Here is a 15,169-nt window from a genome sequence, read left to right as displayed (position 1 = left end):
CTCTCAGTGAACATGGAAAGAGCATTTACTGTCTCTTTTCAGAGGGGCTCCTTATGCGTCAGAAGACTGTTACAGAGTTGTCCCATAGTCCAGAGTAATTAAGCCCAGCTCCCTTGGCTTTTCAGCAACAATCTTGTTTTCCAAATACCCGAGCACTTTGTGCTCTTACAGATTTGCTCCTCTGTCTGAATTTTTCTCACGGTGTGAGTCCAATTCTGGGTCCAGCTCTACTGAAGGAAGCCTGTGCTCCCATCCCTGTCTCAAAGTGATTTGCATGCTTTGTTCTACCATTGCATTTTGGGGCTCACTGTGGTCTCCAAATGTTATTCTTACCCTACACGTTGTTCCTAAAAAAACCACTTCCTCTTATTGTAGAAATGTTCTGAAAAAAGTTCTTCAAGATTGCCTTTGATTTTGATCTTGTCTCCAGAGTGATTACAGCCCCTTTCAGGTGTGTTTCACTGTCAAATTTTACGATACTGGAAATACTTGATAGAACCAAGGCTGCAAGTCCCTGCAGAATGACACATGAAATGCTCTCCCACTGAAGGAGTGAACTGTAGCAACAAAAGCTTCTCTTAAGAATGACTTTAATCCCTTGTGAAGCTGCGTTACAGTAATTATGTCTAGGATGAATCTCAGGAGTTTGTTTGATGGAATGTCCCATGGGACAGTGACTGGAGTCCTGCTGAAGCAGAGGTGTGTCTTTACCTGCTCAGGCAGGTGTCTGTCAGAAGATGATTATATTTGCTTGATGTGCTATTTTGGCAAAACTATGGGTAGGTCTGGGTTTGGTTTTGTTGTTGTGTGCTAGTCATTTTGTTTTGAGTTTAACATTATTTTGTTATCATTTGTGTGTTTACAAAGTAGCTGTTTGATGATTTGTTCCTGAATTATTTTAGGATTTGAAGTTAGGGAGACTCTCTGTTTGCCACCAACTTATTTCCACTTGTTTTGTGGTACTTGATCTCTTCCATTGTTTGTTGTCTTCTGTTTTTAAAGTATTTTTAATTTTGTTTTCTGTTTTGTTTTATATCTCTTGCTAAGTAAAGTTTCTTTAGCTCTGTGGCCTTTCTGATTTTAATGCATGCTTTTGCTGTTTCTATATAATTGCCCTTAGTAACATAATTGTGTTTCCACTTTTGACTGTGATAATTTTCTGATTTTCCAGTCGTTAGAGAACTTGTGAACTACCATAATGGCCTGTGCTTTGTTTGGTTTGGATTTTTTGCAGGTGGATTTTTCTTTTGTTTTGGTTTGGTTTTGTGTGGATTCTTTTTAACTCTGTTGTCCTTTCTTTACTGTTGTTACATCTTAGAAATAAAAACTCATTTCATGATCACTGTCACCCAGATTACCTTCCCCTTCTAGTTCTCAATCAATTCTTCTCTATTAGTCTAGATGAAATCTGTAATCAATGTTCCTGGCTGTTTATAAAGCCAGAGGTGTTCAACGCCTGTTGTGACTGCTGCAGGCAAAAGGCAGTCTTGCAGTCTCTCAGCAGCTCTCTACCCATGAGTGTTCTGCAGCATGAAAAAGTGCTGTGAAAGTTAAACCCAGGCTTCCATTTCAAATACAGTGTACTGCCTAAATTTCAAGGGAGATGGGTAAATGCCTTTCTGTTTGCAAGTGTTTGCTTTCCAGATGATATCTCATATATCTTTGAAAAACTCAAGGTAAAAATGTGTGTCATCAGTTAACTGGATTTTCCTTAAGTGTTTCTACCTCACAAGCACCGGAAGGACAAGAATATGGATGGTTTTTAAAAGGGCATTACTCCTGCTGCAGCTTCTGGAACGCAGAGGATAAAATACACACAGTAAATACACACACACAGAGACGTGTGTCTGTGTGTGCAGAATCTCCAGGTTCCAGTTCCTTTTTCATAAGTCACATAGCACAGTACTTTGTCTCTATCTGATCCCTATTTTATAGCATCCCTACTTTTTGTAAGTGACTACAGTTCTTGCGTTTATTTGAGAGAAGCTGCCATGCTTACTGATTTGGCAAGGATTTTGAAATCCTGCAAGAGAAAGTATTATAACTCTGCAGGAATGGTGTTACTCACCTCAGTGCTGATGAGTGGTGATTGTATTCTTTGCTTTCACTTTGAGCAGTTTTGTCAGTTGTTCCTGATTTTTGGATGTGTTTTTCTGTGCTAACAGTTGTTTTAGGAGGTGAGAAGACAATGTTTAAAGTTGTTTAAATGCCAAAATTTGTTTGAGGTTTGAACTTGAACTTCGTTGTCTTAGTAGTGGGGTTTAGCTTTGGCAGTGTTGAGCTGTCTCAATTCCCTTCGTAGTTGAGGGTTGCTTTCGGTGCTTAACACATCTTATACTTAAAATATAAATTTTAGTTTCATAACTGGGCTTAACTGTCTAACAGAAAACAGTGGAGTCCAGCAATTTTAAGTTGCATTGACACAATATGATCTAATAGAATGTGTATCATCAAAACTGCCCGGATATCAAACTTAAAAATAAAAAAATTTAATTGGACTGCTATATACATTTTCATTTCAAATTATCAACTTCAGCAATGACATGCCTGTCAAGATTTAATATGTATGACAGACTGGATCCTTCATGGCCATCCTGATCTGTTGGATGCAATAATGTGTTCCATATCTCTTTTTATATGTATGCATGTATAGACGGGAGGTTGGTTTGAATCTCAGTGTGTGTTTTTTGCAAAATGTGCGCATTCCAGTTAGAGTAGAGAGTATACAGTGGCTGCTTTGTCTGCTAAGAAGCAGTGAAATGTGTGTGCACTTAAAGGAAGTTGGGTGGGAGAGGGAGAGAGAGGGTGTCTGAGGGCCAGAAAAGGAGATAATGATGGTGTTAGTTTGTAGATCATGCTGACTGTGTTTTATAATATGATAATAGGCATTCTGGTAGGCAAGAAAGAGAGTAGTGCAAGCAAGGGACCTCACCCTTATTACTGCCAAAGGCTTTTTTGTTAATTTTAAAGAAAGGATTCTATTTTATTTAGTTATTATAAATGCCTAGTGCCCTGTCTTGCCTGCATGAAAACCATTATATGAAGATTGTACGAAAGGGCCAGGAGTCAGGACTGCAGAATATGGCTGTCCAGCGAATGGGACACTGGGGTTGAGTGGAAACATTATTAATTTACTTTTCTGTTTTCTGTTTCCTTCCTTCTGCTCCTCCTGCAACACATCTGGTATTGCAGGTTTCTAAAGTCAATGGGATCACTCGAATGTCATCTCCGAGTGCAAATGCAGCCAGTGCCAAAAAGATGAGAGAAGTCAGACCTTCACCGTCCAAAACTGTGAAGTACACTGCAACAGTGACAAAGGGAACTGTCACATACACCAAAGCCAAGAAAGAACTGGTCAAGGAAACCAAACTAAATCACCACAAACCCAGTTCACCTGTCAACCACACAATCTCAGGGAAAATAGAAAGTAGCAATGCAAAAACCCGCAAACAGGTGCTATCCCTTGGAGCATCCAAGTCTAACAATACCGCTGTTAATGGTGTAAAAGTCAATGGCAAGTTGAACCAAAAGACATGCACTAAGGAGGTGGGGAGACAGTTAAGGGAGGGGCTGCGCAATTCAAAGAGGAGGCTGGAAGAGACGAATCACATAGACAAGATACAGTCGCCCACCAAGAGAATGAAAGGGGCCGTCAACTTGGCAGAAGCTGCCAGCAAAAAGGCAGCAGCAGAAAAGCCTTTGCTGAATGGACACCTTAAAAAGGAAGTGCCAGAGAAGAGTTTGGAAAGAAATAGGCCGAAAAGAGCCACTGCTGGAAAGAGTACGCCAGGGAAACAAGCACATGGCAAAACTGAAAATGCCTCCTGTGAAAATCGTTCTACCTCTCAAGCGGAGTCCTTGCACAAGCCACAAGACTCAATGGGAAAGCACGAAAAGGGTAGTAGTAAGTCTGGGTGGGGGATGCTGGGGGAGATTCCCATCCTTAGGCCCTCCACCAAGGAATTTCATGACCCACTGATATACATTGAGTCAGTCCGAGCTCAGGTAGAGAAGTATGGGATGTGCAGGGTGATTCCTCCTCCAGACTGGAGACCTGAGTGCAAGCTAAACGATGAAATGCGGTTTGTGACACAGATTCAGCACATACACAAGCTAGGCAGGCGCTGGGGACCCAACGTGCAGCGGCTGGCCTGTATCAAGAAGCACCTCAAATCTCAGGGCATTACCATGGATGAACTCCCACTCATAGGTAAGGGCTGTGGTTTCCTTGGCCTTTTCCCGCTGCTTGTTAATGTCCGTATGCAGCTTTATGCTCTGTTTGCCTTTATGCTTAACCAAACCTCTGTTCAATTAACACTGCAGAGCTCTAGATCTCTCGCTTTATCCGTTGGTCAGGCACGATGCAGGTAGGTTGTCGGAGAGCTTTCTAGGGAGACTTTATATTGCCATTTTCCTCCTGTCTAACCCGGGGAAAAAAAATGCTGTGTGGTATTATTTTGTTCTCCAGATTTCAGGATCTTTCCTTTCCCTGCTGTTTATTTTTATAGATAGTACAACTATGGATATTGATAGCTTTGTTTTAAACATTGCCTCAGAATATTTTTTGGACCTTTCCAAACATGTTTTCCAAACAGGTTGCAGTGCTGCCAAGCTCTAATACATTTTTCTCCCCCTCCTCCTTTAAAAGCATTTAACCAAAGGGGAAAGAAAATATCTCAGAACTGACTTCTGTTTGGGTACTCAGACACTTAAAATCACAAATTTGCAGTGACCTGCTGACATTTAACAACCATTAAGTGTCAAGAATAGGCAGTAAAATGTAGTTGATTGCAAAATGGAGGTTTCATTATTTCTCCCAGCAGGTGTCTGCCAGGGCTAATGCCTGAGTGAGAATCACTTATTTAACAGAATTCTTGGTTTATGGTCTGCTGTCAGATATGACACGTGACAAAAATGTGACAATAGTTTGTAAAAACATGACAACAGCAGCATACAAATGAACTATTGAATGAGCTACCTCCATCTCTTATGCCTTTGCAGCCATGACATAGTAAGAAACTTGTGTTTTCAATTTTTGTTAGCTCTTCCCTTTGTTTTTGAAGTGTTTTGAGTCAGAGCTCACAGGACCTGCATGTTGCAATTTGAGGCTAGAGTTTTGCCTTTGAGGCATTATCTGATCAGAGGCAGCTATCAACACTAGTTGAGTTAAAGAACACACTTTTCTGTTTAAACTATTCACAACACTTCCTCCCCCTGCCCCGGTTTTCAAACTTTATTTGATATCACATATGGTAAGTGAGTGAAAATGCATGAAAGCACACAAAGAGATCGCAGACCTTATGGGAACCAAGACAAGGAACAACAGAGAAATAACAGAATTTAAGAGGGAGGAACAACAGTTAGCACTTTGTTGCAATAGCCGTGCAAAAACATTCACAGAAATCTGAAAATTAAAATCACTCAAGCAGCAATAAGTGAACATTTTATATGCCTAATGTATGCAATAGTTGTATGCTAATAGCAAAGAATAATGAATTAAATTTACATTGGCAAGAGAGAGAAGAAAATGTGCAAGACAGCTCGATTAACGCTCCTGGAACAATGTTAACTTTTTAATGAAATACCTTAACTTGGCATTAACATGGCATTACTGTTAATTATTTGTATTATTTAAGCACCTAAGAGCCTAATGAATAGGCAAGGATTCTATTCTGCTGGGTGCCATATAGCCACAGCAAACAGTGGTGTCTTATAAAATTTTCATTCTGTGTATCCTTTCTGTAGTTAATTTTCTACCTATCCTGTGTTTAAAATCAAAAGCAAAATGGAGAAAAGAAGCTGGAGAGCATCAGTGTGCAGAGGAAAAAATGTGTTGGTTCCAGCAGGAAACATATAAAATAATCTGTGGTGATAAATGCACTCTTACTTAAGTAGACACGCATACATATCCATTCTTGTAGGGCCAAATCACATTTCCCTTGAAGTAAGTGGGAGTTTTGCCAACGGCTTGTTTGGCGCCAGCATTTGGTATTAAATGCATACCTGAAGATCTAAGATTTTTAAAATGAGCTTGCTCACTAAGCAATTTAAAAATAGTCCTAACTTAAATAAATTAAGGTCATTAAAAACAAAATAATGTCAGACACTATTTCTGCATAACATATGCCAGATCTCCTATTTAAGCCATTTTGCTATAGGTGCAAATGAAGTTAGACCTCCTTTTTTGTTGTTGTTGGGATTTTTTCCCTTCTTTTTTTTTCCCCCCTTCAGTCTTTCAAGGAAAGTTTAAGCAGCATGCTTAGGTCAGTCCTGGAAAACATCAGTGTGAGATATAAATGCTTCCAAAAGTTATGACTATGTGAAATGGAATTATAATTGAGACCATTTTGTAAACCTTAGCTGTAGGCTCTGGTTGAATAATGTGCTACTCGAGCTCTAATATTGCAGAGTGATTATGAGTGATCGTTCCATGATGCAGGAGAAAATCGAATTTCTTAAATAGGTCATAAACAGTGTTGAAACTAGGACCTTAAGATGGGTGTGTGCTGTTTGTCCCACTGGAGAGTGCATATAATGTTAAATCTGGACCACACTTCTTTCCGAGTTAGGAATATGTTATTCAACTTTATGTATGTTGCTGAATCTTTTGGGATGGAAAGCTCTCTTAAATTATGCCTTCATCTTATTTGTGACCTGCACATATAAAACACTAGACCAAAAAAGTAATAGAGGCCATCTTGAAAGTTATGCTGATGTTATGTTATGTTTGGAAGATTAAAGAGGAAACAAAGAAAACTTTTCAAACCCCCTTGTTTTTGTTTTGTTTTCCACAATGGTGTTTACCTTTTCTCAGCTTCAAGACTTAAACCTCTTTAGCACCACCCCCAAATTTACTGAATAGGATAAATCTGCTGCCTCATGGCCCTGCCTCCACCTTTATCATGTGCTACTCAAAGCCTTATCCTTGGTTTTGGCTACAGCCAAAATCCTTTTCTCCCTCTTCACACCTTTGCCTAGTGCTGTGTGGGCAGCATTAATGTGAGCAGCCTTCTGGTGCTGCTCTGCCTCCATCTCAAACATTGCCATCCCAGAGCATTGCATGCAGATTTCCACTGCTGAGCCTCCTTTCTCACTGGATTGGCACAAGTGGTGGAAGAGGGGAAAGCAGAGGGAAGAAGGAAAACTGGAATCAGCAATGAAGCATCTGTGGTGCAGCTCAAGGTAGTTTGAAAAAAGTAGTGCTGCTTGCACTAGCAAGTAAGATGATATGACTGGCCCTGAAGATGTTGTAGCTGTGCATCCATCGGTAAATATTTACCATAATGCTGCTTCTTGCCCTTCTCTATTGTGCAATAGCATTTCTGAGTGCTCTGAAAAGGCTATGGCATAATGGTTTTTTTACTTTTCTGGAAGAAAAAGGCAAAGGAGAGACAATGTGGCAGCAGAAGTGTTGACATGAATTTTGTATTAATTCTCTTTTTTCCTTGCTGAATTGTAGGTGGTCTGTTTCTTCACTCTTTCCACTGATGATTTATTTCTGTGCTTTGAGAGTATTTATGATGTTTCTTTTATTGTTCTTTGTCTATTTGGCTGCTTTTTTTGCTGCAGTTTGTATAATCCTCCATTTTTATTTTTTGACTGGAGTGTGAAATGTGCTAGTCATCTTAAAACATACAAAACCAGAATGGACTATAAAATATGGATGGCCTCAGACTGGAAGAATAATGTGTCTGGAACTTTTTTAAGCAGTTGCAGGCTCCAACCCCAAACAACCTGCTGCCTCCCTTGGGTTTTTATAAGGAATTTTCTACCCATACTGAAATTAATGATGTTACTGTACTCCTTTTAAATAATAATTTTATTCAAGGTGTGATGCAAACATTAGATAATTGATGTTCTGCTTCCAGAAAGGGTAGGCACTGTCTTTTTTGATGGCCAGTACCCAGCTTACTTGTTTTGTTTCTTCCTGGTATAAACCAGATGTGGGACTGGTGGTGGGTGGTGGTATGGTGGGCGTGTGGGCTTTTAAAGAGCTAGGCAACTCTTATCTCCCCTGCTGCTGGGTAATGACCAGGGGAAAGATGCAAGTCAGGAAATAGCTTGGGGTTCTCTGAGAAGAGAAGGGAAGGAAAATCAAGGAGAAATGCAAATTTAATCATAGGCAAGGCTGTTGCAAATAGAAAAATATGGCCTGCCAAATGAATTAATTTAGCACAACAGGAGTATATGCCTGGATTTAGCAGGATAGGGACAATTCTGCTCCGGTGCCTAGGTGACTGGAGCTGTATGGGGGGCGTGTCCCACATATGCCCAGCCTGGTAGCACACATGAAGCGAGCTGCCCACAGCTTTTCTAATCTACTCCTGTGTTTCCCTTTCCCTTCCTCTGCTGCCTGGCACATGTGGACCCCAGGAGGCTGCGAGCTCGACCTGGCCTGCTTTGTCCAGCTGATCAATGAGATGGGGGGGATGCAGCAAGTGACTGACCTCAAGAAATGGAACAAGCTGGCAGACATGCTGCGCATCCCCAAAACTGCACAGGACAGGCTGGCCAAGCTGCAAGAAGCCTACTGCCAGTACTTGCTCTCCTATGACTCCCTCTCCCCTGAGGAGCACAAGAAACTGGAGAAGGAGGTCTTGCTGGAAAAGGAAATCCTGGAGAAGAGGAAAGGACCTTTGGAGGGACATTCGGAGAATGCCTACAAGTTCCATTCCTTGCCCCGGTTTGAGCCCAAAAACGGACTCATCAATGGCGTGGTTCACAAAAATGGCTTCCGCAACAAGTTAAAAGAGGTCGACGTCCCACTGAAGACGGGCAGGCGGCGGCTCTTCGCTCAGGAAAAGGAGACCACGAAGGAGGACGAGGAGGATGAGGAGGGAGTTCTTAGCGACTTACACAAGTGTATATACAAGGTAATGGGGCAGGCTCTGCCTGTTTTGTTTTGTAGAACCCATGGTGCTGTCATCTGGGCGCAAACCTGCTGGCTCAGAGGAGCTAATGGGTTGCAGCGCCACCTCAAAGGCAGTAGTTACCACGGTTATCACGACCAGGTGGTCTGGTGGCTTTATCCTGGTCTGCCTGGCTCTTCCAGGATGTCTGGGAAAGCTCAGAGGCATTATTGTCATAATAAGATACACTGGGCTCTGCCCCCCTTCATGTCCTTGTAAGAGGTTCCCTGAATATCTCTGCCCAATTACCCTTCCAAACACAGATTTTATTTTCATTTTCTAGTGACATTTAAAGTAACGTTCTGCTTTCTCATTCCTGCTTCTTGCAAATCTCTTGTTGAGTGAAGTAGTGCTCCACATCAAAACTAACATCACTAGAAATACTGCTACATTTAGAAAGGGCAAATTGAAATACAAACAATATTTTCATCCACAGTGCCAGATTTTGCTCAACACTAACAGTCACATGGACACTTAGTCCTCCACATATCAAGTACATCCATTTAAAAAGGAATGCTGACTCTTTCACTGTATTTTATTTGGCAGTCTGCTACTCTGGAGCAGGACTTGGCGCTGCAACTCGCAGTGCAATTTTGAGTTAAGTTGAATTGTGTAGCCGTGCTCTGAGAGAAATATAGCATTGAGTGTCTGTGCCCAGTAAAGGAATACGCTGTTCTTCCCCTTCCAATCTTGCTTCCATCACCAGGAAATGAAGCCAGATAGCCCAAAATGACTTATTGTTAAGCTATTTAGGGACTGCATGAGCTCATGACTTGAGCTTTAAGAGCTTGCTTTGGGTTTCTTTTGCAGCCTGTTACGATTTGTCAGCACAAAAATTATTTTACTTGGGGACTCTGGTCTCAATCCCACCTTTAAAAAGCAATCTCTTTGCCCATGCTGCCCTTGGAGAGAAGCTTATCTAATGACAGCAGCTTTTGTGAATAATGAAGTGGCATTTCTGTGCTTAATATCCTGTGCTTAATGACAGTTAAATGAAAAATGTGATACAACTTACCCTGACTGCTGTATGAACAACCTCAAACTTCCTAGGGAAATGCCTCCTTCTTCGTTTCCAGTGCAAGTCCCATTTTAAAGTTTAGAAGATACAAAGTCAATCAAAAAGCAAGATTGGGATTTCTGAGAAGCGCCCTGATCGGACTTAGAACATAAAAAGAAAGCAAGCAAGCAAAATGCAGCTAGTATAAGCAGCCTGAGTCTGCTGAGCACCAGGCATTTATCCCAAAAGGCTGAGAGCTCCCAGAATTGCTGCTGCCACCCAAAAAGCACAGGCAGCAGACACTGTATAAGTCTGACAATACCCGATAGAAATACTTTTGTTCTGAGTATAGAAGCTGTTGGAGAAGAACATCGCTGTGCCTGTGGGTCAGCGCTCTCCCCACCCACCAAAGCAGCTGCCGCACGCTCGGAAAACACCTTGAGTTATCCACTGTGGTACCAGCAGCTTCCCAGACACTGAGGCTTCCCCGTTTTGATCCTATCCCATGTTCATCTGCAGTGCAGAGGCTGGGTACTGCTGTCACAGATGATGGACTGGGGAGAAAACAGGAGGAAGCAGGTGGGTTTCTGGGGAGAGCCCTGCTGTGAAGCACCCTGTGGGACCCTGGTCAGCCTCAGTGCAGAGAGAGGAATCTATTTTCATTTTAACAGCACTCAGGGGAAAGCACTGTGGAAGGATTGGTTATGTCACTTAAAACAAGCCTTAAGACATAGAAATTATGCAGAAGTCTTGATGTACCAGAGTAACCCACAAGACGTAAAATTACTATAGTTCACTACTAGGCTTTTTAGTAAGACTGAGGAAAGGTGGTGCTGGCACCAGATGTAAACAGAGGATGTTTCATAGCATTTAATGAAACAAGCCTTTTAATCCTGCATCTGTGAGGGGGAGAGTGTTCTTTACCTATTAAATCTGTGAGGGGGAGAGTGTTCTTTACCTATTAACATGTTTCTGAGAAAATTTGAAATTTGATTAACAGACCATGCCCTCATGTTACAGTTTCCAGAAATGATGGGATTGTAATGGTTCCTTTCTAAAGCATATTGCTAATTCTATTTAAAAGTGAAAACCACACACAAAACCAAAAAATAAATCCCATGCCTTTGATAAATACCTAGGCCAATAGTTTGAGGGCTGGAGGAGAACGTCATAATCATATGGCTGTAGTCCAGTTTAGGCCATAAAGTCTATGCTTCAGACTATGAAGAGATTTCACACAGTGATTTCTGCACTCAGCACGTGCTTGAGCTGTTTTTAGAAACAGACATCCAGTCTTCCAGGAGCAGTTACCACCATATCACATGTCAAGGTTAGAGTAAATCTCTGTGTTTGGCTGACTTTCTGCCAGGGCTTCCAAATTATTTTCAGTGTCTCTCCTTTCCAGGCTATAAGACCTGCTGTGCTTTTAAGTGTGTGCTGCAGGCTGCTGCACTTGCTCGCTTTACTCCTAAATATATGGCTTTTCTACCTGACTAATAAAATGCCGTAATTTCTAAGTGTGTGAAGTAAGCCAACATCAAAGAAGGATATGATGCCAGATTTTCACTCTTCTCTTCTTTCCCCAATTTTAGCTCTGAAAATATTTTAAAAATCTCTACTGGAGCTGACTGAAAGCAGCATTTGTTTCCATACAGAGCAATATGAAGGCTTATTAGCAGACCCATTAGAGGGACACACAGAAGAAATCACCAGCACAAGTTTTGCCACCCCTCACATGAAACTGTCCTGGAAATCCTATGCTGAGGTCTCTTCAACAGGGACTCAGCATTTTCAGACTCCACTTAACAGGAGTCATTCCTTTCCACCTGTGACTGTCGTGAAATCTCTGGTTTCTGCTCGTATTTATGCTTGCTTTAATGTCTTTAATATTCATAGCGTTGCAGTGTCCTTCTCTGTGCCTCCAGGCTCCAGGCTTGGTGGTGGTGATGCTCTCCCTGGGTTGGCTCTCACGGCCTCTGCAACAGACATGAGAAGAATCAGGAGGGGAAACAGGAGTTTCTTCCTCTGTCTTATTGTCACAGCAACAGAGACTCTGCTCTGTAGCTTGAAGCTTCCAGGACAGTTGTTGAACTGCTGAGATATCTTTCAGGTGTTGGAAAGGGTATTTTCAGCAATTCATTTCCTGTTCTGGTTAAAATGCTCCAGTACTGCATTTTAAATTATTTTCTGAATTGGCATTAGAAAATTTTACAAGATCCCTCAGATTAAAAAAAAACAACCAAGCAACATAAACAGACAACAAAACCCCCTCAACCATTTAATTTATGTTACAGTTTTTAGGAGACTAAAAAGATATCAAATTCTTGATAGGGAAGAAATCAATATATGCAATTTTAAACATTTGAAGTGTTTAGTTTTTCCACTTTCTTTTTTCTTGCTTGCTGTATATCTAAAAAAATGAACATGGTTAGTCTTGGAAGATCAGTGTTTTTGTTTGTTTGTTTTTCTGTATAAGATGAGAGAAGGGCAAGTTAATGAAATGAGGAAGCTGCTGCAGAGCGTGTATTGGTTTGCGAGTGGTGAAGTCTGTGTCCACGTGTGATGACTTGGTGCGGGCCCTGCATTTTACAAGCAGTTTTGTTGTAAAAGGCTGCCTCAATAAACGATTCATGAGGGCATTAAAAGAAGAAGGAAATTGCTTATTGGATCACAGAGAATCCAGCTCTGAAGTTTATGGGAATCAGAGTGCCCCAGGCCCTGGGCATTTCACAGACTTTTTTGTTAAAGCTAATTATGCTGCATTCAATTAAAAAAATGACAATGTTACAACCATATGAGTATGGCAGAGTGATAGACTTGGCCCCTGGGGGAAAAGCTGCTTGTATAGTTCTTTCTAGTTTACTCTTGGATATAGTTATTAAATAAATTAAACACAAGAAAAGAATGAGGTGGTTTGGCAGATCTGTTTCATAATTGAAAACCTAGAAAGGTAATAGTCCGAGTAATAAAGTGTTCATTTATGCAGAGTTTTTAAGTCTGTGGTTGCTCAGATGGGCAGCCGGTGGGTACAATGGGAGTTAGAGGAAGGAGCAGTAGATCTGGCAAAGATATATTCTACTCCACATTTGCAGAGCAATTCTGGTCTCTGCCTGCAGGGATGCCCTCAAACCAGTATGGCCACAGCACCTATTGTGGTGCTTGCCACCTCTCATGGCTTCCCAGGGTATTTCTTCTGCCCTGGGGCAGAGAAGACAATAGAGGTGTTACTGTCTGGGCACACCCGTATGTCTGGGCTGAAAGGAGCAAGTGGCTTCTGGTGCTCTTGCCTTCAAAGCTGTCAGACAATGCTTCCCAGAGAGTCTGGTGTTGTAGGTATGCATGAAAGCAGGTGTCTGGAAACTTTGGTATAGCTCAAGCAGAAAACCAAATCGGATCCTCTTCTCATAGAGCAGCAGTGCCAACAAAGAGTGCACTCATTCAGCAATTTTACTGTGTTTTCCTTTTCTCGGCCTTGTAATAGCAGGTCCTGGTTCCTTGCATTGGAACTGCTTTTATTGAATTAAGCATAACTAGGTTTTTAAGCAGGTGATTACAATCATCTTGGTAAACTCTACTTTTTGTGACCACTTTCCACTAGATACAATACTAGTTTAATGCTGAACATTTCTGTGAATTTTCAAAGTCTTTTTCAACTGTTTCTCTATATAAAGTGTGTAGCCACATGGTCCTTGGATCACGTATTTAATTTGATTGTAAAGTGCAGGTTGACTGCCTATTGGGTCTTTTGCAACCTGTCATAGGAAACTGGGCTGTGTCCATCTTCTGTATTATCGAATACTGAACGTTGTGCTGGACAAAGCAGTGTTCCTTCTGGGAACATTCAGTTGGCCTTTTGAGTGATTGGTTTGGTGAGTTGATGTCATTAAATTTCTCTATCTTCTGATGTATTTTCCCTCAGATATAAAATGAGCTTTAGACCTACACCTCTTCTGGAGACATTGTCCTTTTTCCCTTTGTTGTCACTTGGGATTGAGCCTGTAAGGAAAAGAATGAGGACAGGGGGAATGGAGACTTTTTTTTATTTTCACTTTTAATTTTATTTTTCCACAGGGTAGGTCTGTTTCTTTAACAACCTTCTACCGAACAGCAAGAAACATCATGAACATGTGCTTCACGAAGGAGCCTACAGTAGCTGAAGTAGAGGTGAGGCCAACTCAAGGGGTGGTAAAAGTTTTTATTTCAGGGCATTGAGTATGGGAATTCAGTATAGTTGACCATCAAGCATTACCATAATCAGTGTAAGGCTGTCTAGTTTGGGAGAAAAAGAAGTGGTTAGATAGACATGGTGCTGATTCTTCCTTTTTAATTTTTTGAACATTTTTAATAAAGGTGTTGATGAACTGAGGAAGAGAAAGAATTCTTAATCTGACATGTACTGAAGCACAGGAGCCAAGAGGATATAAATTCTGTCTTCTCAATTCATCGTTACTTTTAATAATTTATATTCTTATTTTTAAGCAGTGTTTTATGTTGAATTACATTGAGGTCACGAAAGCCCTGTAAATTTCTGGGGCTTATATTTTAATGAGAGATATCTTGTTCAGTGAATTAAAAATGCATTACTGCTTTCTCTTACCACAGCAAGAATACTGGCGGATAGTGGAACAGAAAGATTGCCATGTAGCAGTGCATTGTGGAAAAGTAGATACCAACACCCATGGGAGTGGTTTTCCCGTGGGAAAGTCTGAACCATTTTCAAGGTATGATCACCAAATCCATCTGTTTTGTCCACTTATTCCAGTTGCCCTGTAGTGCTGAGCGGAAGTGGGGGCACAAGGCCAGCAGGGCAGCTTGGCACTGGGGGTGTTGGCACTGGGAATGTGTACTGACATGTCTGCCTCTGTATCACCCCTCAAACAGGCATGGGTGGAACCTCACAGTCCTTCCTAATAATACAGGATCCATCCTGCGACATCTTGGTGCTGTGCCTGGTAAGCAAGTTTCTTTCTTATGTTTTCAGCTGGTGGAACTGTCCTCTGAATGTGGTGATATAGTCACCAAAGGCTTCTCCCTCTTTCTGGCCCCTCTGTTCACCAGCTGGTTGAGTAGACATCCAGTTGTATGTAGCAGGTGGTATGTAAAGGAATGAAGGCAGGCATGCAGATAAAGAATTGATGAATAGTTGAGACCGCATTCCTGGGAGGAACCTGTTGTACTTGCAGTATCCCTTGTTGCCAGTGTATCAGTGTTCTTCTTTTGTGTCAGGGTGATGAAGGACAGAGCCATGCAACTTCCTGGCTTG

The 15,169-nt window shown here is 41.4% G+C and overlaps 1 protein-coding gene across 4 annotated transcripts in view; it reads left to right on the top strand.

Moving 5' to 3' along the window:
- JARID2 (jumonji and AT-rich interaction domain containing 2) overlaps positions 1-15,169 on the top strand; it is a 214,933-nt gene that overhangs the window by 182,500 nt on the left and 17,264 nt on the right. For all 4 annotated transcript variants that reach the window (XM_032674683.1, XM_032674662.1, XM_032674673.1 and 1 more), the window contains exons 7-11: positions 3,193-4,210; positions 8,374-8,873; positions 13,978-14,070; positions 14,509-14,627; positions 14,788-14,858. In XM_032674683.1, coding sequence (XP_032530574.1) covers positions 3,193-4,210; positions 8,374-8,873; positions 13,978-14,070; positions 14,509-14,627; positions 14,788-14,858 — 1,801 coding nt within the window. The remainder of the gene's footprint in view (positions 1-3,192; positions 4,211-8,373; positions 8,874-13,977; positions 14,071-14,508; positions 14,628-14,787; positions 14,859-15,169) is intronic.

The sequence above is a fragment of the Chiroxiphia lanceolata genome, chromosome 1 (assembly GCF_009829145.1).
Source record: "Chiroxiphia lanceolata isolate bChiLan1 chromosome 1, bChiLan1.pri, whole genome shotgun sequence".
Lineage (NCBI taxonomy): Eukaryota > Metazoa > Chordata > Aves > Passeriformes > Pipridae > Chiroxiphia > Chiroxiphia lanceolata.
The sequence above is the reverse complement of the archived record's forward strand: the minus strand, read 5'-3'. Positions and strand labels throughout refer to the sequence as shown.